Source organism: Rousettus aegyptiacus, unplaced genomic scaffold (assembly GCF_014176215.1).
Source record: "Rousettus aegyptiacus isolate mRouAeg1 unplaced genomic scaffold, mRouAeg1.p scaffold_m13_p_3, whole genome shotgun sequence".
Taxonomy (NCBI): domain Eukaryota; kingdom Metazoa; phylum Chordata; class Mammalia; order Chiroptera; family Pteropodidae; genus Rousettus; species Rousettus aegyptiacus.
Genome location: NW_023416306.1, coordinates 113210554 through 113235684, shown reverse-complemented (window position 1 = coordinate 113235684; position 25131 = coordinate 113210554). Strand labels below are relative to the sequence as shown.

At 42.5% G+C, this 25131-nt stretch overlaps 1 protein-coding gene across 6 annotated transcripts in view; it reads left to right on the top strand.

The window, feature by feature from the left end:
- The first annotated feature begins 6072 nt into the window (after positions 1–6072).
- RASGRP1 (RAS guanyl releasing protein 1) overlaps positions 6073–25131 on the top strand; it is an 84792-nt gene continuing 65733 nt past the window's right edge. Inside the window, exons 1-2 of one of the 6 annotated variants that reach the window (XM_016152177.2) lie at positions 6073–6168; positions 10891–11072. In XM_016152177.2, coding sequence (XP_016007663.1) covers positions 10997–11072 — 76 coding nt within the window. In that variant the 5' untranslated portion in view covers positions 6073–6168; positions 10891–10996. Of the gene's footprint in view, positions 6169–6211; positions 6404–6471; positions 8765–10890; positions 11073–25131 lie in introns of those variants that run through there. The other 5 variants (XM_016152172.2, XM_016152173.2, XM_016152174.2 and 2 more) reach the window with 5 other exon arrangements.

Here is a 25131-nt window from a genome sequence, read left to right as displayed (position 1 = left end):
ATGATTATCCCAATTTATGGTTTCCTAAGGCTGCTACAAGTGTTTTACTCCCTAGTCCCATTACCGAGAATCAGACTGAATACAAAGATACTTAAACCCTATATGGGGTGAGGAAGACTGGGCTTTGGCACAAAGGAGTGGATAGGGTATTAGAACTCCACTGCCAAAATCAAGAGGTAAAATGCTTGTAAATGTGAAATGCCCTGGTTTAGTATTTCTGAAATATGAGTTAAGTATTACACCTTTTAAAAGAAAAAAAATTCTTCTAGATCCTTAAGGATACATCAGCCGATGATCCCAGTTTGAGAAGCATCCACCTATGTTAATTTTGAATTGATCTTTCTCCACTGCTCACATGCAAGTGTATCTATTAATACTTAGGAGTTTCCTTTTCAATACTATGCTTATCATAGAACTTTTTAAAATACATATTAAACAGTTTTTGTGCCTGGAAAAACACATTGTTGGTCTAGTCCAGGCCATTTGAATCTTTCTATGAACTGTTCCTTGCCCCGGCCTCCTAGCTTTTAACTATGTGTCTTTGCAGGTGTTAAATTATTAAGTAGCTTTAATGCTAGTGTGGTACTTGGGTGCACACTAGGAGTTTTTTTTAAGTGGTTGCATTAAACTTGTTTTAGAATTTAAATTATTGCTATTTGATTGCATGGCCAGCCATTTGAAAAGAAGCCCAGTGCTGAATTTTAATTAACTCCAGCCTCTTTTCAGCTGCACTCATCTCAAGCACCCAAAGGCAGATGTGAAGAGTGCTCTTAATTGAATCTCATCTAAAGTAGAGTGAGGGTTTTGAGGAGCCTGCGGGGGACTCTTGAAGGTGTGAAGCCTCTCGGATTCTGCAAAAGCAGTAAGATTAAGTTAGATTCGAGGACCTTATTTATATATTGACTGGGGCAGGGGTATCAGAATTAAGTTTCTAGTTCAGCAAAGCACACTGGTCTTCCTCTTCTTTATCTCTGCATCCTCCTTTTCTCTGAAACACTCACTTCTCCTCTCCCCTCATTTCTATTTGGCTCACTATTTATTTCACCCTTTACATCTTAACCCTCACCTCACTTCCGCTGAGAAGTTGGCTTCATCAACCAAGAACTAGGGGAGGAGTCACTTAGATGTGATCACATAGCACTTAAGTTTCCTGAAACACTCACAATGTATGCCTGCAACCTGGCACAGAGCAATCACTCAAAACATTAACACATCTTCCGTGGTTACTACGCACTAGGCAGAGATCACGTCCATATAATCATTAGCAAAGTTCCATGATGTAGGCCCTGTTTGTACCCATTTTTATAGACTTGAAACAGGAGGCCTTGAAAAGTTAGCTTACTCAGCTTACCAGGCAGCTTAGGACTGAAAATCAAAATCAATCTTAACACCAGAGCTCACACTTTTAACTAGTGTGCCACTCTGCCTCCCAAATATTTATGAAAAAATATCGCTTGAGATTTTTTGATAAAGCAAATTCATTGGCAACTTATCTTTGTTGGCCACAGCCTCCAGCTTTTTAAAGCTTTTCAGGCTGGAATTGGAAAGCAGGAAGTTTTTGCCATAATGATTCAAAATAGGATTTATTTATTGAATAGTTGCTTGCACATAACACAAAAATAAAAATTACAAAAGGGGAAGCTATGAAAAGTAAAATTCCCCCCGTAGTCAGAGCCACCTAGTTCCCACTTCCTGAGGTAACTATGGAGATCTCTTGTTATCATGAGAGGTGGACCTAGAGCTATACTTTGTAAGCTATAGCTCTTTAGTGAGTCCTGACCATTGTTTATTCTTAAATGTCATTAAAAAAAAAATTAAAGAAGATTTGAAAGGATCAGTGCAAACCACAGGTAATAAGGGCAAATATTGTTTCACATAGCTTGTGTTTCAGTTTTACATATGGCATAAATATACATCTGAGTCACAGAATGTGAAATATGACTTTACTCTTCTCACCATGGAGTAATGTTCAAAAGAGTTTGAAAGCCACCAACCTGGTAGACCCATCCAGCTGGAAATTATGAAGGCTACTTCCACCGAGAACCTTCTGCCCTTACTTCCCAAGAGTCTCTTTGGAACTCAGCAGCCTGAATGATCCTGTAAAACAGAAGTCAGAATCTGTTCCTCATCTGTTCAAATCCCTCAAGGGACTACTATCTCACAAGGAGTGAGAGCCATGAGAAACCATGTATTTCTATTCATTGTATTAGCATCCTGGAAAAAATGACAAAATCAAATTTGATCAAATTTGGAAAGAATATTGAGGCCAATCTAACTGAAAATATGGGCCCTGTGACAAATACATATGAATTGGGGGTAGGGGAGCTCTGTGAAGGGATTTCACAGACATAGGCAGCATTCTTCAAGAATGACTATTCAATAAGAATGGACAGTCCCATTTAGGGGCTACATGTAGGATGATCTAAAAATGTAATTTATATGACATTCATAAAATTCCCTTTGGAGAATTCTGGGGGTACCTCAAGGAGACAGAACACTCTCCAGAAAAGCTGGCCCATAGGCAGAGAGACTCCCAGAGAGGCCTACTGCTACATCTAGAAGATAATGCCCAGGACAAAAAAAAAAAAAACAAGCAGGCATGCAAACACAAGCCCCAAATCTATAGACATCAAACAAAAGGAGCTGCTTCTCCTATGGGCAATTTCCCTAGCCTTGTCCATGGTGAGTAGCATCAGGGACTTACGGTATTCAATGTGCTGCTGTGTGGGGCAGCCAGTCACAATCATAAAATAATGAAGCCAATTCTCCCTGTCTGAGAAATAGCAGCAGCACTCAGCAGGAGAGAAAAGGTTGGTGTCACATCCCCTCCCTTCGTTCCCTCTCCATCTCTCTCCACTCCCCTCTAGAGCTGTGTGCCCCTAAATATGGCAGCTTTGTCCTCACAGGGCCATGTGGGGGCCCCAACTGGGATATGACATGGTGTCCCCATGAAGGCGGGGGTAACCCAACTCTGAAGTGGCAGCCCCTGGAAATCAGAGTGTAAAACCATGGCTTATTTCTTTATTTTTTGACTTGGTTACTATTTGTTAGACGTGTAAGCTCCTGTGAACCAGAATCTTGTCTCTCTCGTTCTCTACCAGATTCTGAATGACAAGGACAGCATCTGACACTAAGTAAACACCTAGTGAATATCACTTTAAATGAGTAAATAAATGGTAGACAACAGAGTGGAAGCTGTGGCAGCCAATAGGCTCTCCAAGCACAACCAGTCATCAGGCAGATTCTGAAAGGTGAGTCTGCACCCCTCTGCATCTGAGAGGCAACCCTGTGTGTGCCCTCTAAGGTGACTTGCCAGCTTGACATGCGTTTAGCATACCTGTGCCAGGAGGAAAAGAGTTGGCAGGCAGAAGGACATACACAAGCGAAAGCACTGAGGCTTGCAAGGGCATAGGACACAGCAATTACCAGGAGTGACCAAGGTGTAACCTAAGGGGTCAGGTGCCTGCGAGGGCATGGCTGGAGGCCAAGCTAAACGGTAAGGTGCAACTGTGAAGATGCACAATGTTAAGTGTTCACTTTATTCTGTAGGCAACTGGGGATTCCTTGGCAGTTTGGAAGCAGAGACATGACATGACCAGGTAACTCTGAAAGCAATGTGAAAGAAGAATCAGAGAAGAGGAGGTTCTGTAATTAGGGAGGCCAGTTATGAGGCTGTTACACATGTCCAGATTCTAAGATAATGGGGGCCAAGACCAACATGTGGCCATGAAGATGGAGAGGAAGCCCTGGGACATAATTAAAGGAGATGACCAGTTGGAAATGTGGATGTAGTTGTTAGATTTCAAGGTTGGAATTTCAGACATGAGAGTCATATAGGTCCTGCTGAAGTTGTGGGAAGAAATAAAAACACCTAATTTGAGTAGTGGATTGTTTAGAAATTCAGATGAAAGCAGGTGTTTTAATTCCAGAGGCTTCATAATATTCACCAAAATCCAAGTAAAAGTCCTGGACATCAGTTAATAATGCCTGATTTAAAAGAAGAATGACAAAGAGTCCCAAGGAGTGACCTTAACCGAAGGGTGGGCAGAGTAAGACAATGGTCCCCCACTTTTTTCAACTGCCACAGAGACACTGCCCATCAAAGAGGTTAGAGAAACAAAAGAGAAAGTAAGGGAGTACAGGAGAAAAGAACTTTTGTTCTTGAGGTCAAAGATGCCTTAGACAACGGCAGGGAGACTAACCACATGGCAGAAGATGAAGAAAGATGGAGCTAACTTCTAATTTTTTAGATGTCTGGAAAAGACAAACTGCTCAAGTAGGAACAGCCAGAAAGCCTCATCAAGGAGCTCAGGGTGGGAGGTTGGGGGAGCAGAGAAACAGAATCAGGTGCAAGTGGAGTGCTGAGCTCTCAGAAAGCTAGAGAAGAAAAAGCTTCTAGACCAGAAGCAGGCCTCTTACTTTAGAAAACTCAGCAAGACTCGTTTCCTAAATGAACTAATAATTTCGGTACTTATATACATAATGGACTGCAGGTATATCGGTCTATCCAACTGCCTATGCATATGTGCCTAGTATTGTTTATATACACCAAGTAGCCTATCTATCTACATATATACATTACATATAATTATGCATATACATAAAGGTATATGTTTATCCATTTGGCACATATACATATGCATATACAGTATAAGTCTGGATAAGTGTCGTTATTTAATATTTATTAAACATTCACATGCCCTTTCTATACATTTGGCTGTGACCGAGGAGGACTTGGTTCTTTCTATCACCCCAGTGTTCATGGGAGTTCTCTAGAGACATTTATTTCTGGTCTCGATATCAAGAATTGATCTTCTCTTGAGCAATTTTCCTGTTGTTTTTTTTTTTTTTTTCTTCCTTGCATGTGACAGGAATTGAATTTTAAATAAGGCTTCCTTTGGAACTTGACTGCCAGAAATCTAGGAGACAAGTTTTTGTCCTACTTGTAGCAAGTGCATTGGACCTATTGGGTGCATTTTTAGAAAAAACAAAAACAAAAACTTTCTGACTCTATTTTATGTACTTTATTTTTCACTTTTCATTTCACACACTTTTACAGGTTATGTACCTTTGTAAGCTATCTTGAATTTTTTTTTTTTTTTTTTTTTTTTTAGGACGGGATGACATACAAATATAAAGAATTGTACAAATGAAGTCACGGATGGAGGCCTTAAGGTCCAAAACATGGCTGAGGCCTGTTATTGTAGCTGGAGTTATGGCTCGTGACAATGATAATGGGTGTGTTATCAGAACAGTGCAGCCGTGATTACAGGGAGTCAGATCTCAGCCCAGTCCTAGTTCTCTCTGCTGTTTACTAGTCTTGTAATGGGAGGCATGTTATTCTCTAAACCTTAATTTTCTCATCTTTAAAATAGTGACCTCGGAATTTGGGGCAGATAGATTAAGGCAATGTATAGAAAGCACTTGGCACAATAGAATCAACATTAGCTATCATTGTTATCATCACTTGCAAGCAGGACTAGGCCACCATTCCTGGCCAGGTCTGCTGTAGAAAGTTCTCCCTACCCCTGTCCTCCTCTCCCCACATGGTATACACCCACAGACTCCAGGCAGCTGTCTCTCGTCCAATATGGATCACGACCCCAGAGGGCACCTCCACACCTGCAGCCTCTTGCGGAGTATAGCGCTTGTAACTCCAACCCAGTCTTGCAAACTGCTACCAAGAAGACACTCAAAGGCACAGGCTAAGACAAATCCACAACTGTGTATTAATTCCTTAACCCACCCCTGGCTTTGCGCTGATATATACAAAAGAGGTCTGCAGGTGGACAAGGGATCCTCAGCAGCCAGGACTGAAATGCAGGACTGCAGGGCGCCGGGGGTACCCCCAAGAGCCGCTGAGCAAAGCCGATTGCGTCTATGCACACCTGCTCTACAGGCGCGGGTTGAGTGGGATCCAGTGCACCCGGAGCCTCCCCAGCCCTCCAGCTAGCTCCCCTTCGGACGGCACCCTTGGGCAGGGAGAGGTCTCTGGCAGCGGTAAAAAGCGAGGACTGCGAGGCGCTGGCCTCCGGTTACTACCGAGTACTGGGGGCCGGTTTCAGAGAAGAGCTGCTGAAAAGCGCCGCACACTTCCTACAGCCGATAACATCAGCGTGTGTGTCAGGTGGTTCGTGCAGGAGATTGAGAGTGCGCGCGCGCGAGCGGGTGAGAGCACATAAAGTTTGTGCCTGCGGGTGCGCGGCGAGCGGGCTCGCCCGGCTCGAGAGCGGCGGGTGGGCGGCCGGGAGGTGAAGAGGCCCGGGGCGTAGGGCCTCGCAGGTGGCGGCAGTGGTGGCGATGAGCTGCATCCCGCCGAGCCGTCCCGACGCGCCAGGTGAGGCGGCTCCAGGAGCACGGCGGTGGCCATGGGCACCCTGGGGAAGGCGAGAGAGGCTCCGCGGTGAGTAGGAGCCCGAGTCCTCGGGAGCGCGTTTCCTTCCTTGGGTTGGGGGCCACTGCGCGGGCGGCCCTCTGAAACCTCTCGGGGTTGGGAAGTGGGGCGGCCTCCTCTTACGGGAAGTTGCCGGTTGGGGTGCTGGCGGCGGCAGGCCGAGGTCTCGGCTGAAGTCCGGGGACACGCGCACAAGGGACAGACGCGCAAGGGACGGACACGCCTGGAGCGACCAGCGCGTCGCACTGGGGAAGTGGGGGAAGGAGCTGCATTGTGCGGTCCACGCAGCCCGAGTTCGCTCGGCGAACTCCACAGTTGCACTGACCGATCTCTTCGCCGCCACGCTCCTGGGACTCCCACTCTCGGACTTTTCCCGGTCGCCCGCACCTGCTGCGGGCGCGGGGCTCGGGCAACGCCACCTGGCGGCCTCTTCTGTCCCTGAGGAAGTTGGGAGGGCCCAGAAAGGCCAGCTGCCCTGGCGGCGAGCAAGCAGAGGTCAGCGAAACATACGACCTTCTGGGTGGGAAACCTGTACTCTCTTCCACGTCACTGTGATTCCAGAGAGCTGTTTTAACAGGGTCTTGGGGCGACACAAGATTAAGGACGAGTAACAGTGAGTGAAACGGCTCTTAGTAGGAGAAAGAGGCCTGGAAGGACCAGGCAACTTAGGGTTTGTGCCCCAAAGGGTCAGAACAGGACAACTGCCTGGACAATGGCATGGACTCAGCATAGGGCTGGACACTTTGTGCATTTCCCACCGCCATCCACATGGACTCTAGTGTGACTGCACCGTGCCCAGCCTGCACAAGTGTGCCCAGTAGAGTCAGGAGCTTTGCTCATCTGGACCTTCTGGAGCTAAAGTTTCTTGGCCCTTTATGCACTCCCTACTCTGCCCTGTATCCCAGAAGGTCCAGCACTGTACCTTTCTCTAGACTGAAGGAAGGGGCTTTAGTAAGTTAAACTGAGTCTATGTTATGGGGGTGAGGAGAGAACAGGACTGAAAAGAATCCTCACTAGAAGCCAGTAAAAGCCACCTACCACTGCGAAGAAAGGTGTTGAAGTTTCCATAAGTTCAACCTTAAAATATGACTTCTTCCGAGGTACCTGTGCCTGGAGAGGATTTCACTTGAACCAGTCCCAAGTTTTGACAATCTTCTTTAGCAAACTCGAAGGGGTCTTAGCTGATTTTAGCCTCAAAAAACACCTTCAAGTTAATTTTTCTCTTGCTACCTCCCTTTTTTAATTCACAAGGGAACTGGGCAGGAAACACTTGGCTACTGTTGTTTAAAAATATGCCTTGGCAGACTAGAGTCTGTTTGTCAATGGATTAAAACACCCTCAAGACCTGCCTATAATGAAGTGTTTTATAAATCCTTATCTACAGCCATTTCACCTGAAGAGACAGAGTAATTTGAAGGTTTGTCACAAAGCAGTCAGCCAAGAGATTGCCCAATGGAAAAGCTGAGTTTCCTGGTTTATGGTGCAGATAACCTCCATCTTCCTAGACCTCTCAGGCTGCAATTTGATTTTTAGTAGTTTCTTTTCTCCCTGGCTTCTCATGCCCAAGCCGTTTGAGTCTCTCTGGGCTCCATACTTCCCAGACTGCATCTCTCACTCTCCCTCCTCTTCCACCCTAAATACTCCCTTCAAGATCTTTCTCCTTGAATCTACCCAAGTCCCTCCTACTTTTGGTAAAACCATCTCACCTTGTGAACCAGTGGTTTGCCCTACTGCCGACACTAAGAACCATTACTAGAAATAGAACCAGGGCAGTTTTCAGAGTCCTCAGCAGTCAGTGCCACCAATTGAGAAAGAAAATGGAATTTTCTTGGCCCCACCAGCTGAAAGACTTGAGGTAGACACCTCCTGGCCCCAGAAGGAAGAGCTGTGTGTGTAAGCCCAGCCTCTAGCTGCAGATGCCTTTTCTCCAGGGACCAGGAAGAAATGGTGTGGAAGGCAGAAGAGAAAAAGACTTGTACAGAGGACATTATTTTCCTTTCCCAACTCTGCCTTGAGTGGAGGTCTTAACAGTAAAAAGGCAGTGGCAAGGCCGAAAGCTAATTAATGCCAACACCTGATGACCAGCCCCAGGTTTAGAGAGTTGTCAGTGCTTCCTGGAAGGGGAGGGAGCCCAGCTGGGGAGCATTGCGTAGTTATAGGAGGCCTGGCCTCTACCTGTCTGGGCACCTGTGGCTGATCACATTGTCCTTCTGAGCCTAGCATTCTGCACCTCTAGGTGAAGGGCTTGGAAAATGACCACGAAGAGTCCATCCAGCTCTGGGGTCTGAGAACTGTTCCAGAGGCCTGCAAAAAAAGTAGGGCCTGAGATTCAGCCCTTGTTATCAGCTGTGCTTTTGGAGGATGTTACTTGTAAGTTGACCTTTCCAGCCTCTCTTGCTAATTTTGATGTAGAGAAAGGCGCACAATTCCAGGTTCAGTAAATATTTATTAAACAAATAGAGGCCCAGTCCAAATCCCAGATGTAGCACATATGACTTGTACAGTCTTGGCTATTGCCATTTAGCCTCTTTTAGTCTCAGTTTCAGCATCATGAAATAGAGATATCTTTCTGGGTCATAAATTTTAAAGACCCTGTAAATCCATAACAGTGCCTGCTATGTCATAGGTACTCAATTCATGGTGGCCATTATTATTTTCCCTCATTTTCAGATACTGATAGGATCCTGGGGCTATCACAGGGCCTGGGTGAAAATCAGTAATGGCCAAAAGAAATTTAATCAAATTCTGTAACACCAACCTGATCTTTCAGAAGTCACTGCCTTCGGTTAGCAGATTCCAAGCAGCTAATTGCTGATTTGATTTCACTGGGCCCACCCGAGGTCTGAACAGAGCCCAGCAGCTACTGTCAGCCTGGCGCCCTGGAGATAGTTTGAAATGGAGCACGAAGGGCAAGTCGTTCTGTCCACAAGTCTGGCTATGTACTAAGTCACCCGATAGCTCAGTAGTCTTTTCACAGGCTGGTTTCCCAAATTCCACATGTGCCCCAGCATTTTATTTTGACATCATTATTTCTTAAGCCCATTCTACATGATATTATATCCTATTTGAGAAGCTTTCCCCAACACTACACCCAGAACTGGTTCTCCCTCCTCTGAGAGCATCACGATTTCTTACCTTTGACACTCATAGGACATTTATTTAAGATTTAGAGAGTTCTCTTTTCATTGTCTGGGTTCTCCAACTAGATTTTTGTATTAAGGAACTTCTAGATGACCTTTATACAACGACAACTAACATATAACGAGTATGTTTTACAGTTGACAAAGTGTCCTTTGTAAGAGACTATATCACTGGTCTTTTCTGGCCTATCACAGTGTCTTACTCATGGAATAAGCACTTACTGATTAATTGATGCCATCATGTGTTTGTCAAAATATATAGTGGGTAAACTTAGGGATCCGAGGTATATATATATTTTTTTCTTGACCCCTTTTCGTAAACTATGAAATAACTAAAACACAGTAGGGGGAGGAGACTTAACTGTATGCTCAAAGAAGTTATGGGCAACAACATCCATCACTATTAAACCTTCAAAGATATAGAAATATGTCTGTGCGTGCATGTGATTACCTTTTTTAATGGAAGAGAAAACAAAGTGCTTAACCTTCATATATCATTTTGCAAATGATTTACACTGAAAGGTCATTACCAAAGATAAAGCTAGGGGAGAGTGGACAAAGGTGACCTATCAGACTCCTATGCCATTTTCAGATCCAGGATTGTCCTTCTGCGTTTCAGTTCTGAAGTAAAGCTCTCATAAGCTGTTTTTCCCTTTTTCTTTTTTTTTTCCCAGTAGGTAAGGACTCAAGTAAGGACTTAATAGAATACTGTTTAATGATAAAAATGACTCATAATGATTACCTGTATTACCAATACTGAAAAGCAGAATCTTAAAACCAGCCAAGATTTGTGAAAAAGGCAGGACTATCTTAAAATCTAAATACCACTCTCACCCCCTGTGCACAGGTCCTCAGTCATTTTCCCCCCACAAAGTCCTTAGAGATATTTCCAAGGCCGCCTGACCTACAGCATCTCTGGGTTTTGTTCAAGATGAATGAATTTAGCTAAAGGTGAGATGACCTGAAACTTAATTCGTAAGACCCAAGTCAGTGGCCTTTAGCCTAAAATTTAAAGTTACTGCTAGGAGCTGAGGACTGCCAAGATAGTCCTGCCTCTGCCTTTCCTCTTCAAGAAATGGAGACAGCAGGCCAAAGCAATCCTAACCCCAGGAGGACGAGCCCTAGTTGCAACCCTAAAATCTCACCTTGTTATTTGCTTGGGAGATATCTCTTTAACAGCCAACCAGTCCGTTTGGTGCATTTGCCAAGTGGGAGGGGTATATCTTCTATCTGCCCAGCTCCCAGGATTAATTGTCTTTACTCCTTTCCTCTTCAGTCTGCCTTCAGAGTGTGGAGCTGCCAGTTTGTTGTCCCCTGGATGCTCAGCTTGCACTCATTGCCTCTTTTCTTCCCCAGGAAACCTCATGGCTGCAGAACTGCCCCTAAAGCAAAACTAGAGGCAAAGCCAGCCGGCAGCGCCTTCCCCTCCCATCCCAGCCTGGCCCAGATCACCCAGTTCAGAATGATGGTGTCTCTGGGACATTTAGCCAAAGGAGCCAGCCTGGACGACCTCATCGACAGCTGCATTCAGTCTTTTGGTGAGTAGGCTAACTGCCCACATGCATAAAAATCTCTATATTACTTTGTTCTTCCTTAAAAAAGTGCTTTATAGAATAGCAACCTAGATTGTGTTTTGGCTTTAAAAATAGCTTTTGAGCCTTTGAAATGTTGGAGACAGTGTGCAGCGCCTGTGGCACATGATCGTGTGGGTGTAATAGGTCGTGATGAGAAGTGTGATTTCAAGTGAGAAAAGTTACCGAGGAGAGTTCGTATTTCCATTTTTCTTAGGATGGAGGTTTTTCTCGTGACGAAAAATATCATAAAATGCTATCGAGCATCTGGTGCTTTGACTTTTTTTTGTCCTTCTGTTCTTGGGGCACATAAAGACAAGATTACATGAGCAAACGCTGTTATCAAGCAGAAATTTGAAAGTCTTTGAATCATTCGGACAAAAAGTCTTAGCAATTCCCTTTGTGATTTGGAGGGTAATTGCGGCGGAATAGGAAAGGATTGGATAATGCTAGAATGTCTGACTGGAAGAGACTGGTTAACAAGCATTTGATTGAAGGTCAAGGATCTGGGAAAGAAACACGCAGACACACGTTGGCAGAGAATTACCTAGATGCTGCACGCCGTCATTACCTGTACGCACCATGAAGGATGCACAGCTTAGTGCAGCTGACAAGCAATTATCTGCAAAAATGCCCTATTCTAAAAATTTTTATAAGCACTGTCTTTTAATTATTTGTGAAACGGTGATTGAAAGGCACTAAATATTTGCTTCCCTTCTTCATAAAAGAAATGATTAAAATTGATGAAAAAAAACATAGATTTCCCACGTCACTGTTCTCCTTTGCATCCCCCCTTTTTGAACGCCTCTATCTCCCACTATAAAACAGATGAGCACTGGTGGCCCAGCTGGCGCCCCGGAGCCTCTGGGGAGTGTAGGGGAGGCTTGATCAGATCCCGGGTAGCACGACATACGTGCAGATCTGTTAGAACTCAGAACTAGGGATTACTGGCTGGACTGGTTTAGTGCTTGATCAGATCTTGTTTATAGAATTGGGAAAGACTTGACATTTCAGGGAATACTCATTCAGTACACTTTAGTACGACATTGAAAGTAATAGTTTTGATGATTTCAACATTGGTTTAAAACAATCATTCTCAACTGTTAGTGCAGAATCACATGGAGTTTGTTGTTGTTGTTGTTGTTGTTGGTTTGTTTTTTATAATAACACAGATTCCTGGGCCCCACCACCGGAGTTTCTGCTCTGGTAGGTCTGGGGTAGCGTCCAAGAATTTACATTTCTAACAAGTTCCCAGGTGATGCTAATGCAGCTGATCCAAGAAACCCACTTTGCTTTTTTGCTTGTTGTAGACTTTTTAACTTGGGTAAGAGCATTTTTTTATTGCTAGTTTAACGTAAAATGTAATTTCTATTTATTTACACTTTAATGTTTCAGTTAAGGATGCATTCAGGAGCAGAATGAATGGTTTTCTGTTTTAGAATAATCTCAGAAAATATGCATGAAAGGAGAAACACCAGGAGATGGTGGAGGCTAGTAAAAGTATAGCTGTGTGGAGCTGTTATTCATCCCGTACTTTCCTTTCACCTAGTTCTCAACTTGAATAAACTGAAGTTCGTCGCATAGGCTTGGCAGTCATATTTACTGGTCTTCAGCAGGATGCTGTGACTATCTCATGAAAAGGATTTTTATTCCTTTTCCATTTCACCATTGAGAAAACAGGGACCAACAATGTATTTATGCCTTCTTTCTTCCTCCCATGTCAATCCCGTAATTGCTGGCTGAATTCAGGGCTGTTTTCCTAACCTTCAACTAATCATGACATCAACCTGAAAAATACATTATGCGTTCTGAAGTCCTTCCAGGAAAGAACGAAGCCTAACCCAGTCCCCTCAACAAATCCTCCCAAGGGCAAAAGATACATTGCTTCCTGGAATATGTTGAACTAAAGAAGTACTTTAAAATCCCAGCCCTGTAAAAATCCCACTTAGTCTAAAAGTCTTTTTATCCATTATCAAGAGGCATCGATTAAACCCCTAATTGCATTTGATTCCATACTGGGCACCGCACAAGGAGAATGACAGGGATTGAACCCCTGTTTCATTATTCAAGTTTAGAATACTTGCAAAATGCACCATTTAGGAAGAAAATTGATACAAAAGACAGGGCAATAATAAACTAAGTGCAGGAAGAGTAAATTCTTTACACCATGTGGAGTTTGCATAAGTTCACTTCAAAGGTGAGGACATAGATTAAGGAGAACCACCACTGTTTATTCACACCCCTCTCATGGGAATGCTGCTGGAAGGCGGGAAGGTAAGATATCAGGGCTTTGCATGTTTTGTACTGCCAGGTTTCCTGTCACAGAATTAACATGAAAGGGGCAAAAACGTAGGCACCCTATGTCTGGAGGGAACCGGAGATAGCACTTCGCCTATGATTTTGACTCGTTGGTTATCAGTTGGTGTGTCTAGTAGGGAACAGGAGTAGAAATGGAGCCACAGAGGTAAGTGCGGCTGGGTAGCAGACAAAGAACAACCCAGAGCAAAACGTGTGCTTGTGCTCCTTCCTGTGGGTCTCCCCAGAGGCAACTGGAGAATAGAACAGAGTGAGGCTCAGGTTTCTCTTGAACCTTATCTTTCTGGTTATCTCCTCAGGCTTGTGTAGAAGAGTTTTGCTTTGGAATAAAGCAATCTAGCTTAGCTTTTTGTTCATGAGTTTAGATGTCTTGCTTTAATACTCACGGGGGGGAAAAAAAGAGGGAAATAGTACAGAAGTGTGGGGAAACTGTTCTTATTTTTTGGTAATATCTTGTTTAAAACCCTGATTTCAGCTACTCCTCCCTTCAGCTTTGAAAAAAAAAGAAGAGGGAGGAAAAAGCTGTTTTGAACAGAAAAGCTAATTACTTTCTTCTACTTTCCTAGCCTCACCTTCACGCATTTGCTTTGAGGGGGTTTGAATTGCCTAATTCTCTGCTGTCCAATATGATAGCCACTAGCCTCGTGTGGCGATTTACATATACATTTCAATAAATTAAAATTAAATCAAGTGTTAAATTTAGTTCCTAAGCCTCGGTAGTTATATTTCAATTGCCAATAGCCACAAGTGGTAGCTACCTCTGGACAGAGTAAAGAGAAAATATTTCCATCGTCACAGAAAGTCTCTTGGGTAGTGCCGAACAGGGTAGATGGCTGACTTGAAGGGGGAAAGCAACAGACAGATCTGGAAACTGGGATCTGCATTTTTTTTTTTTTTTTTTTTTTAGCATCTCTAAATAATACTCTGAATACTTCCTAAGGCATCATGGACATTTGGCAGTCCTTATTGATGGTTTTCTCTTTAGTATTATTAACCATTAATTACCACCCACACTGTTCTCAAAGGAAGGACTTATTACAGTGCTTTTAAGAACGGGTGATCAGCACGTACAAATTAAGGGTACTCTCAAAGGTCTCTAGCAAGCCTCCCAGTGTCACACACAAGGTTACAGATCTGTGATTAGAAACTCAGAGCCTTGAGTCATAGTTCATTGCTTTAGCTGTGAAACAACCTACTCCTACCTTCTGTTCTAATCAGAGGTCATGCTTTACATTCTCGGCATATTTTTGCTGGTTAAGCCCCTCTTCAGCTGAGCATAACGAGGCAAATCATTATAACCTGGTACATTTATGTCACATGTATGTGAATCACGCCATCTGTTTCAGAGACCTATGAGAGCATCCGGGCTTTTCTTTTCTTTTCTTTTTTAACGTTTTCACTTTGTAATAGGGCTGCCAAGCATTTGGGACCAAATAGAAGGCTTCGTATGTCCAAATTCACAAAGCTCTTCTCTTGTCCCCTTCTGAATGCAGACAACTTCCAACAGCATCAGAAAGAAAACTGCATACCTGTCCCACAAAGGGACCCTCAGCAAGCAACCCTCCTGCTCTCAGGTGGGGCGTGGGAGAAAACTCTAGGTCTGTCTTACCTCTCTGTGAAGGGGAACACAGTTTAGCTAGTATCTTATATTTAGAATACTGTTTATTTTTTCTTAGAGTTCCATATGTATTGATTTTCTTTTAAGCTCAAAACAACTCTGAAATAGGTCAGGTATTATTGTCTCCTCCATTGGACAAATGAGAAAATAAATCAAGCCTCCGAGAACTGAAACAACTTGCTTCATGTCTTCAGCCTAAAGAGAAAACACACTGCTCCTGTGCTGCTTCCTCTGCCCCCAGCAGCCTTGTGCAGCCTGAGCTGGGGCGTGCTGGGTCCCCCTCTTAGGACAGGCCTCTCTTCGCTAACTGGAGACCCACATGCCACGCAGGACAGGCTTGCACATTGGGCCCACATTCTGCAGGCATAATCTCCCCCAGATTAGAAATTAAACTCCGTGAAATATAAGAAATATTTATTGGACCACGTCTATACCAGATGTCTTCCTGAAATTCTCTCTTGAACAAAGTGTTGATTAAAATTACCCCATATGTTGTGCTAACGCTATCCAAAGACCTCCTGAACTAGAAATACCCACGAGGTAATGGGGATATTTCCCACACCATGGAGCAGTTGTATATACTTCAGTTTATTAAAAGTAAAACACTATACGGTATTTTTTTTAAGTTGGAGCCATGAAGCCGAACACATGCTTGTCGGGACCACACACAGTTCCTCCATGACAAAGGGAAAATTAGGTATTCCTCAGCATTCTGAAACTTAGTCTGTGTGCCAAAGCAAGGTGCCCAGAGGCAATGGAGTACAAGACCAGAAGCCCAAGGCCATGACATCGAAGGGCACTGGGACCCAAGAATAGGCAGCTGCGAGGAACAAAGCCAAAGCCTTAGCCACTGTTGATGACGGGCCCTTTGTGAAGAAGACCACAGCTGTCCTAGTTGCCTCCTCAGTGGAACCCCCAGTTATGGGGAATCATGATCACAAGGTTTCACATGTCAAGGGTGGTGCTCAGAGCACCCATGTTTTAAGGTTTCTGGCATCAGAGTAGCTCCCAGGCAGGCCTGTTCTTAGCTCTTCGGAGTGAATTAGCATTCTGTGATCAAGATGCTATTTATTCTAAGGAGCTTCTTTGCTACATCTTCGACAGCCCGGCATCACCTGGTGCCCTGGGCTGGCATGTCTGCCTTCTCACGGGCATGAGTTACGGTGACTGCCAGTCCTGTGAAAGGAGGAGATGGGAAACCCTCTTCGCTGTCATCTGTGCTCTCCGGTGTGGGGCATGTTTATAGCAGACCTCTCTCTGTACTAGAGAACAGAGGGGGTTCATAAAAGCGTTGATGCATGAGGTCGACAGCACCTCATGAATTCTGAGCATTTTAAATCAGTGAGTCCATCCAGAGGGATGAGAATGACTGCTGAGAGAAAGAGACAAAGACAGGGAGACAGACAGTAGACTGATGGTGGTTGGACACTTGCTCTGGACTCTGTCGGCTGCTGGGCCTTTTACTGAATCGGCACCATTGATTTTCAAAACAACCTTGTGAGGTGGATATTATTCTGCTCTTTTAATTAATAGGAAATTGAAACTCAGGGACATTAAAGACCCTGTGGAATTGAACCAACTCATTAGTGGTAAAGACACTGAGATCTGAGCTCTGGTCGGTCTATCTCTGAGGCTCACGTCTTTCTGCTCTGCCAGAGGTTCTCCAGCTTGACATGTGCAGGTATCAGTGGGGCAGGGGTTCAACTTTCGGACTCCTGAGACTCCACTCAAGAAATTTCCGTTCAGCCAGCAATCACAGTGGTTTTAATGGAGGTGTCCCATGAGCTGATTTTGAGAAATACTGTCCTGTGACATACTTTTCTTCTTGGATGTTCCAGAGCATTTTCTTGGGCTTTCTGGGAAACCATGGAAAACCTGAAGAGTACATACTCTCTGAGGAGCAGTAGAGCAAATAAGTTTTTCAACCATATGGACTAGAAAGACACATGGTAAAGCCAGCCTCCTGGGCACCTCTAAAGCTATCCAGCCGGATCTGATTAGAGAGAGGCCTGCCCCTGAGCAGATTTGCAACCCCGAGCCCACTGCTACCAGATTTTCCAGCATTTCTATCTCAATTACAGAAACACCCTTCAAAACTTCCAGCCTGTTAATCTTTGGGCATGGAAATAAGTAGGTATCAGTTATCACTACCGTTTGGTGCTTTGTGCTCAAAGGCAGCATGCCTATTATGCATTTCTACCTTTAAACCACAATCAGACCAGTTAATTGCAGTGCTGTAGGTCCTTGCTCTCTAATATATGTCCTGTCCCCCAAGGATCAGAGGCCTAGAAGTAGTGGATTAGCTCGGGGGGGGGGGGGGGACTGGAGAGGTGCTACCTCTAAGTAGGTCCCTGAAAGTGTCACTTTTCCAACAGATTTTTTAAGGCCATAGGCTGACATAAAGGTTATTGAGTCCTTAATGGAAACACATTAGGAAATAACATGAAAGCCAAAGCTGTGTGTTCAATAATTGACTGAAATAGCAGTGACTGGGCAGTGAGACGGAGAAGGTCATCCGAAGTGCAAGCCCCACCCACAGACCCACTTCCTGATGGTAGGACCTGCCCAATTGTGCCTGGAGCAGTTACACATGCTGGACCTTGTGCCTTGCTCTGTGGGTAGTTTGGTCTACTGCCTAGTTGGGGTTGTCCTGGAATGGGTGGGAGGAAAACAGCAGGGAGGTAGGTAGCAAGAGTGTAAACAGGGCCAGCTTCACAGGCACACGGCCTGTGCAGACACACAGGGCACCACACTTGATTTAATGCTGTCACAATCTAGAAAATCATAATCCGCAAGAACAGATTGTTAAATTTTCAGAAAATTTGCAAGCCCGTTAAGCACAACCATTATTAAAAATTAAATGTATAAACTTACAAGAAAATCCTCAAAACTCATTTCCTAATACCACATTTTACTATCATCTATGCTCTTGAGATATGTCTGTTTTATCTGTATGGTATGAATGCTGCATAGCGGTGAGCTATGGTTTGTCCATCTCTTCTAAGCTCCATGTTCAGTGCAATCATGCTAGTAGCTTGTGTTCGCCCATGTTGGGCGTATTTACATCATGGAAATGGATAAACACTGCTAAACAGGGCTTCCTCTTAAACTCCACCCCTGAAGAGTCTGTTGTTAAGTATTTACCAGCACACCACTCTCCCCAGCTAAGCAAAGTGTCGAGGTGAGAAGGGGAAGCTAAAACTGGAAATTTAATTTTGTGTCACCTAATTAAGAGAAGACAATATTTGCTGTTTTGCTCCTTTCATCTAAGTGTCTTATAAAACAACTCTCCATGTGTTCTTCAAAGAAAAGGAACATTATACCTTAGAGATAAGGACATCAAATATCAGTGAAGCTGAGAAATTTTCTTAAAGAAGTGACAATGGAGCTTTAAAACTGAGATTCTCATTCTGGCATCAAAGTTATCACTCTGTGTTTCTGTGTTTTGTTTGATTCTTTTAATTTACCTCCTCTAAAAATTCTCCATGATTTAACTGGTCCTTATTTCTGAGCAACCGAACCTTAACTTTGTGAACTTCTGTTCTTCATATATTATATGCTGCCTCTATTTCTGATTCCATCTGTTTAATCATTTGCCTTCTTTTCCTACTACATGGTAACAGGCACTATTGATATATCTATACAACCAAGCTTCTGTTGAGTATATTTTCATAAGTGTGTTTGCTAGCTACATTTCCAATTGTGTGGACTGTCTGTTCATATCCTTTGCCTATTTATCACTTGCTGGTTAATGCTTTTTTATTATTAGAGGTTTGCAAAAGCTCGTTATGTTATAAACCTATTAACTCTGAATATCACTTGGTACAGATATTTTTTTCCCTCATTCTCATTTCCATTTCTATACTGGTTTTGAGATTTTAATGTATAAAAATTTTACATTTAAATTTGGCCATGATTCTTGTCATCTTTATTAACTCTAAACTTGAAAAATAAATCTCTATTCCAAAGATTTGGTGAATATTTCATTCTCATTTTAATCAGTTTTATTAAATCCGGCCTGTGATATGGAGCAATTCTGTAACCCACTGTTATGGATGATCAGTAAGAGTTTGTCAGTAAGATTTTTCTGGAAAACAAGAAGACTTCAGTTTTGTTTCTGGGACTGTGATTGGCTTAAAACCGGAGAGCGCTTGGATAGTCACCTTGTAACTCAGAGCTGCACTTTCCCCTCGCTGTGATTATGCCAAAATGATTTCTGAGACTGAAAATATCTGAGAGAAGGTGTAATGGGGTTTCAATCATGATGTTGAGTGTGAATTTGAAGAAAGTCCTTTAGGAATTTGTAAATTTAAAGAAAGAAAGTATTTTTGATCTATTTGAAGAGCAAATATCCTTTAGGTGGAGAATTAGAAAACAAACCAAATTTAAACCCATTATTTCTAAATTATAAATATACATCAAGTCTATATTCTTACATATTTTTATTATAGTAATATGTACATAATAAAATTTATCACTTACATAGATTTTTAAAATAGTTTTAGTAATAGTTTTGAGGATTTACTATGAATAACAATATTTATTTTAATATATTTTATATACATATTATTTAATCTCACTTTTTTGTAAGTTCTTATATTTACAAAGATCTAACTGTAACCCAGCTCTCATATTTACCTTTTAAATTTTAATAACTTTAAAAATTATTACTGTGCACTATAGAAAACTTAAAAAATACAGACTAGCAAAAAGAAGAAAATTGCAGTCATCCATTCTACCACCAAAAGCAGGGTAAGCAGTATCAACATTGTTGGGAATATTTTCCTAGATTCTCTCTTGTGCATGTTTACATGGACAATAATCACATTAACTTTTTTATGGTAGATTCACTATTATTAACTCTGCTTTCCATAATTCACAACTTAAACGATTCTCTTAAAATCAGCATTAGTATTTATAAAGAGGTGTGCTAGCACAGAAAGTGGCTATTCTATCCTAAAATTGATTTTCAAAAGATAATTCCGGCATAATCCCTTCAAATATGGAACATAAAAAGTGAAGGTTGCTTGGCAACTAAAATGGTTGTAATGAGGAATTAAAGACATTAAAAGAAGAGTAACTACTTGTTTCTTTCCAAGGCCAAATGCTAAGTATATCACCATGTGATTATAGTTATAATAATTGAAGGAAACAAAAAATGCTTCTATTAAAATTCTAGATGTGGTCTTTTTGATATATAGGGGAAACCAGATGGGTTTGGTGGAAGAGAAGCTTTGCTTTCAGAAACAATGAAAAAATCTTGTGTCTCTATTAACTTTAAGAGACTCTTAAAAAGTAGCAACTGGGAAAAGATACATAGCAGAAACAGAAAGATGCTACAATTTGGTACATCTGTGATTCTTCTGCAGAACAGAAGAGATAGTGGGCAGTACTGTGGGGGAGACCATGTTGTCTACTTTTTTTTTTTCCCCAGAGAGTAGTCAAGGACCCTGGGGAAATTGCTGAGGTTCTCTCAAAATCTTCAGGCAGAAGACGCTGCCAGGATGGAGCTTGGATTGGAGGGACATCAGTGATTAATTGAAATGGACAAAAGGAATAGGGACTAGAGGCACTATTCTTGAGGGGAGGGGGAAACAGAGCTTACCAGTTCTGTAGTGAGAGACTGGAATAACAGGAGCAGTGAGGCAATGATGAAGTCATCTGGGAATTTCTAGGGTGGAGGGGCAAAGGTGACTATGCCTGGCTTCCCTTCCGTGATCTCTCTGAATTGCTGTCCAGGACTTGTTTATGTAATCTTGTGAACAGCCCCATTTTAAAGAGGCACCCAGGAAATTTAGGAAGCCAAAAAAATGTCCAAGCATTATCACTGATGATTCTATCTTGTTAGAGTGTAGTTACAGTTTACAGAGCATCCTTAAATCTGATGAGCAGTTAATCATTTTGGTTAATTTTACGTTTACTTATTTAATGCTGAATGCATGTGAGCTTTTAAATGCTTCCTTTCCTTCTTCCTCCCTAGTTATGGATTCCAGAGTTATTCCATCCAAACCTGTCTTTGTGGGTTCATCATTTTTTTCCACTCGCACACAGTTCAGGCCACATATAGCAGGTCACTCAAGCTTTTGATGTGTTGCTTCCCAGAAGTTAGCTGTAGTGTCCGTGATACTGGCTCCTGGTCTCTATTTTCAGTTATTGCCATGGATAAGCTGAGCACTTGGGGTTCACTTGACTATTTGGCATCGCTTTAAGTCCCAAAGAGCAATCCACACTGTGCCTGTGGTTTCCCAGCCCTCTCTGTCCCCAGTAGCTGAGTCCCATTATCTGGTCAGCAACCACCAGAATTTACATGAGATGGACTTAGCTTCAGGTGACTGAGAAAGTGTGCCCTCAAAAATGCAAGAGAGATGAAGGAGGACCTCTCACACAAAAGACAAAAGGGAGATTTCAATTCATCATAGTGTAGGAATCTTTTTTCTAAAACTTGTGTATGTGTGTATAAGTACATTATTATATAATTATAGGTACTTGGAGGTTTGTATGCTGACTGGATGGTTGATGTTAGAAATTACTTTTGGTTTTGTTTTAGGCATGTTAATGATGCATGGTTTTGGGGATTTTTTTTTTGAGTTCTTATTTTTAGAAATATGTACTGAAATAGTTATGATGAAATATCATCTGTGGCAGTTGCTTTAAAATAACATGAGATGGGGGAGTGAAAGGGGGTATAGATGAATCAAAGGTGGCCATATGCTGATCATTGTTAAAGTTGGGTGAGTCCGTGGAGGTTTCTTACGCTCTTTTGCCTGCTGTGGCATGTGCTTATAATTTTTTTCCTTTAAAAAATATTTTCAGTGACTATTGACATAATATTATTAGTTTCAGATGTAAAGCATGATGATTAGACACTCATATAACTTGCGAAGCGATCACTCCAATAAATATAGTGCCCATCTGATACCATAGTTGTTGTTTTTTAATTAAAAAATAACCTTATTGAGATATAATTCAAACACTATATAATTCATCCATTTAAGCATGCATTTCAGTGTTTTCTTGTGTATTCACAGAATTGTCCAAATATAATCACAATCTAATTTATATCATTTTGTGTCCTTTTAAATTAAATTTCTTGGGGTGACCATTGGTTAGCAAAATTATACAGGTTTCAAGTGTGCAATTCTATAATATGTCAGCTGTGTATCGAATTGTGTGTTCACCACCCAAATTCAAAATCTTCCCATCACCATGTATTTGACACCCTCTGCCCTTTTCTGCCTCCACATTCCCTGCCTTTCCCTCTGCTAACCACTAAACCGTTGTCTGTGTCTGAATTTTTGTTTGTTTGTTTGTCTTGAGAACTTGTTCCTTTCAGTTTTATACTCCACATATGAATGAAATCATATAGTTCTAACCTTTTTTAATAATATTTTTTATTTTTTATTTATAGTTGGCATAAAATATATTAGTTTCAGGTGTACAACATAGTGTACAATAATACAGTATTATTGACTATATTCCTTAAGCTATGCTTTATATCTCCATGACTATTTCATAACTACCATTTTGTACTTCTTAATCCCTTCCCCCTTTTTCACCTGTCCCCCTAACTCCCCTCCCATCTGGTAAGCCTCCAAATGTTCACTGTATCTGTGAATTTGTTTCTGGTTTTGTTTGTTTGTTTGTTTATTTTGTTCTTTAGATTCTACATGTAACCGAATCACATGACATCTGTCATATTTGACTGGTTCCCTTTTATAATTTCCATCTCCATTTTTATGTTTTTTATCTCTTTGTTAAAGTTCTCCCTGAGTCCATCTACTCTTTCCCTAAGTTTATTGAGTATCCTTATAACCAGTGTTCTGAACTCTGCATCTGGTAGATTGCTCGTTTCTACTTTGTTTAGTTGTTTTTCTGGAGCATTGTTGTGTTCTTTCATCTGGGACATGTTTCTTTGTCTCCCCCTTTTGGCTGCCACCCTGTGTTTGTTTCTATGTATTAGGTAGGGCTCCTAAGTCTCCCAGTCTTAGTAGAGTGGCTTTATGTAATAGGTGTCCTTTGGGGCCTAGTGTTGCAGTTTTTCTTTGTCACTTGAGCTGGGTGCCAAGGTGCGTCCTTTGTATAGATTGTATGTGCCCTCCTGTTGTAGTTGAACCTAAAATGCTGTGTTCATGTCAGTAGGTAGGATTAACTCTGATTGGTTGTGAAGACTGGCCAGTGAGGGGCCAACCCTACAGATCAGGATTCACCTCAGCAGGGCTCTGGTGCCTGCCTAGTCTGCCCTTCAGGTGTGTTCTCAGATGCAGCTTGGGAGTGCTCCAACTCCTAGGTCAGTCTGAACAGGCCACTGAGTGTGCTGGCCTAAGGGCCTTCTAGGAGGGGCCCAGCTGCAGGCCAAGTTCACCTACAGCCTATGCACTTCTAGTGTCACCTGGTAAGAGTCGCCAAGCAATTCTCAGATGACTGTCACCCATTCTGGGTTTACAGGTGACTCTCGAGAGGTCAAGACAGAAACCAAGGCTGGCTGCTGCTAGTGCCAGGCCTCGCGCAGCTCAGTAAGAGCTAGGAGACACACCAAGGCCAGATGCTGCTGCTTTGGGTTTTGTGAGCCTTCGAGAGATTTTAGGAGAGTTCACAGCATGAGCCAAGACAGGCTATTAGTATGGAATAAATCACCAGAGATAGCTTGGGTAGGCCTGTAAGTTGGGAGAGGCAGAATCTCAGGAGATCAGCTGGGCAGAGTGACCTGTGTCATCAAGGTTGATGAAGACTCAGATATGGCAGCCTCCCGCATCTGTACCCTGGGAGCAGGGAAGGCTCAACCAAGGAAAAATGGATACTGACAGCACTTCAATTTGGAAGAAGGCCACTCCTCCAGTCCTAGCCCTGAAGCCCAACAACTCTATCTCCCTATATGTCCCTGGCACTCCTTGAGCAGGTGCTCCAGCACTGGAGCTCAGAGCAAGTGAGTCCATCAGCAAGTAAGTCCATACACCAGCCCTTTAAGAGGAACGTCTGCAATTTCGGCAGCTCTCCATCTCACTTAGCTACAATCTCTGCTGGTTTTTCACAGCCAGAGGTTGTAGGGAGTTCTCTTCCTGGCACTGGAACCCTGGGCTGGTGGCCTGAACCCCTCACTCCTCAGGGAGGGAAGGGGGCTCTGGAGCCAAGATAACCCTCCTTATTCTCGACCACCACACGTGCAGTTGTAGGACTGGGCCATTTCATGCCTCCGCTTCTTCTACCAGCCTCTAGGTGACCACTTACATATATCCCCAGTTGTATGACTTCCATTCAGCCAGACCTCAGGTGACTCCCAGTGATGGTTGCTCTGTAGTTTCGTTATAATTTTGATGTGGTTGTGAGGGGAGGCAAGCACAGCATTTACCTTCTACACCGTCTTGGCCAGTCTCAGTAGTTATTGACTATATTCACTATGCTGTACATACCCTTGACTCTTTTTATAACTTCCAGTATGTACCTCTCAATCTCTTCACCTTTGTCATCCATCACCCTAAACCCCCTCCAGTTTGGCGACCCTCAATAGTTCTCTTTATGAGTTTGTTTGTTTGTTCATTTATTTTTTTACATTCCACATATAAATGTATTTGTCTTTCTCTGACTTATTTCACTTAGCATAATACCCTGTAGGTTCATCCATGTTGTCACAAATGGCAAGGTTTCAATCGATTTTATGGCTGATAGATGTTCCATTGTATATATGTACCACACCTTTATTTATTTGTCTATCAATGGACACTTAGGTTGCTTCTATATCTTGGCTATTAAAAATAATGCTGCATTGAACATAGGGGTGCATATATCTTTTCAAATTAGTGTTTTGAGTTTCTCTGGAAAATTCTCCAGATGTAGAATTTCTGGGTTATAGTTCTATTCTTAATTTTCTGAGGAACCTTTATACTATAGTCCATAGTGGCTGTACCAATTTGCAATCAAACCTGTAATGTACGAGAGTTTCCTTTTCTCCACATCCTCCCCAACATTTGTTATCGATTCATTGATGGTAGCTATTCCGACAGGAGTGAGGTAGTATCTCATTGTGGTTTTAATATGCATTTCCCTTATGATTAATGATGTTGAGCATCTTTTCATATGTCTATTTGCCATCTGTAT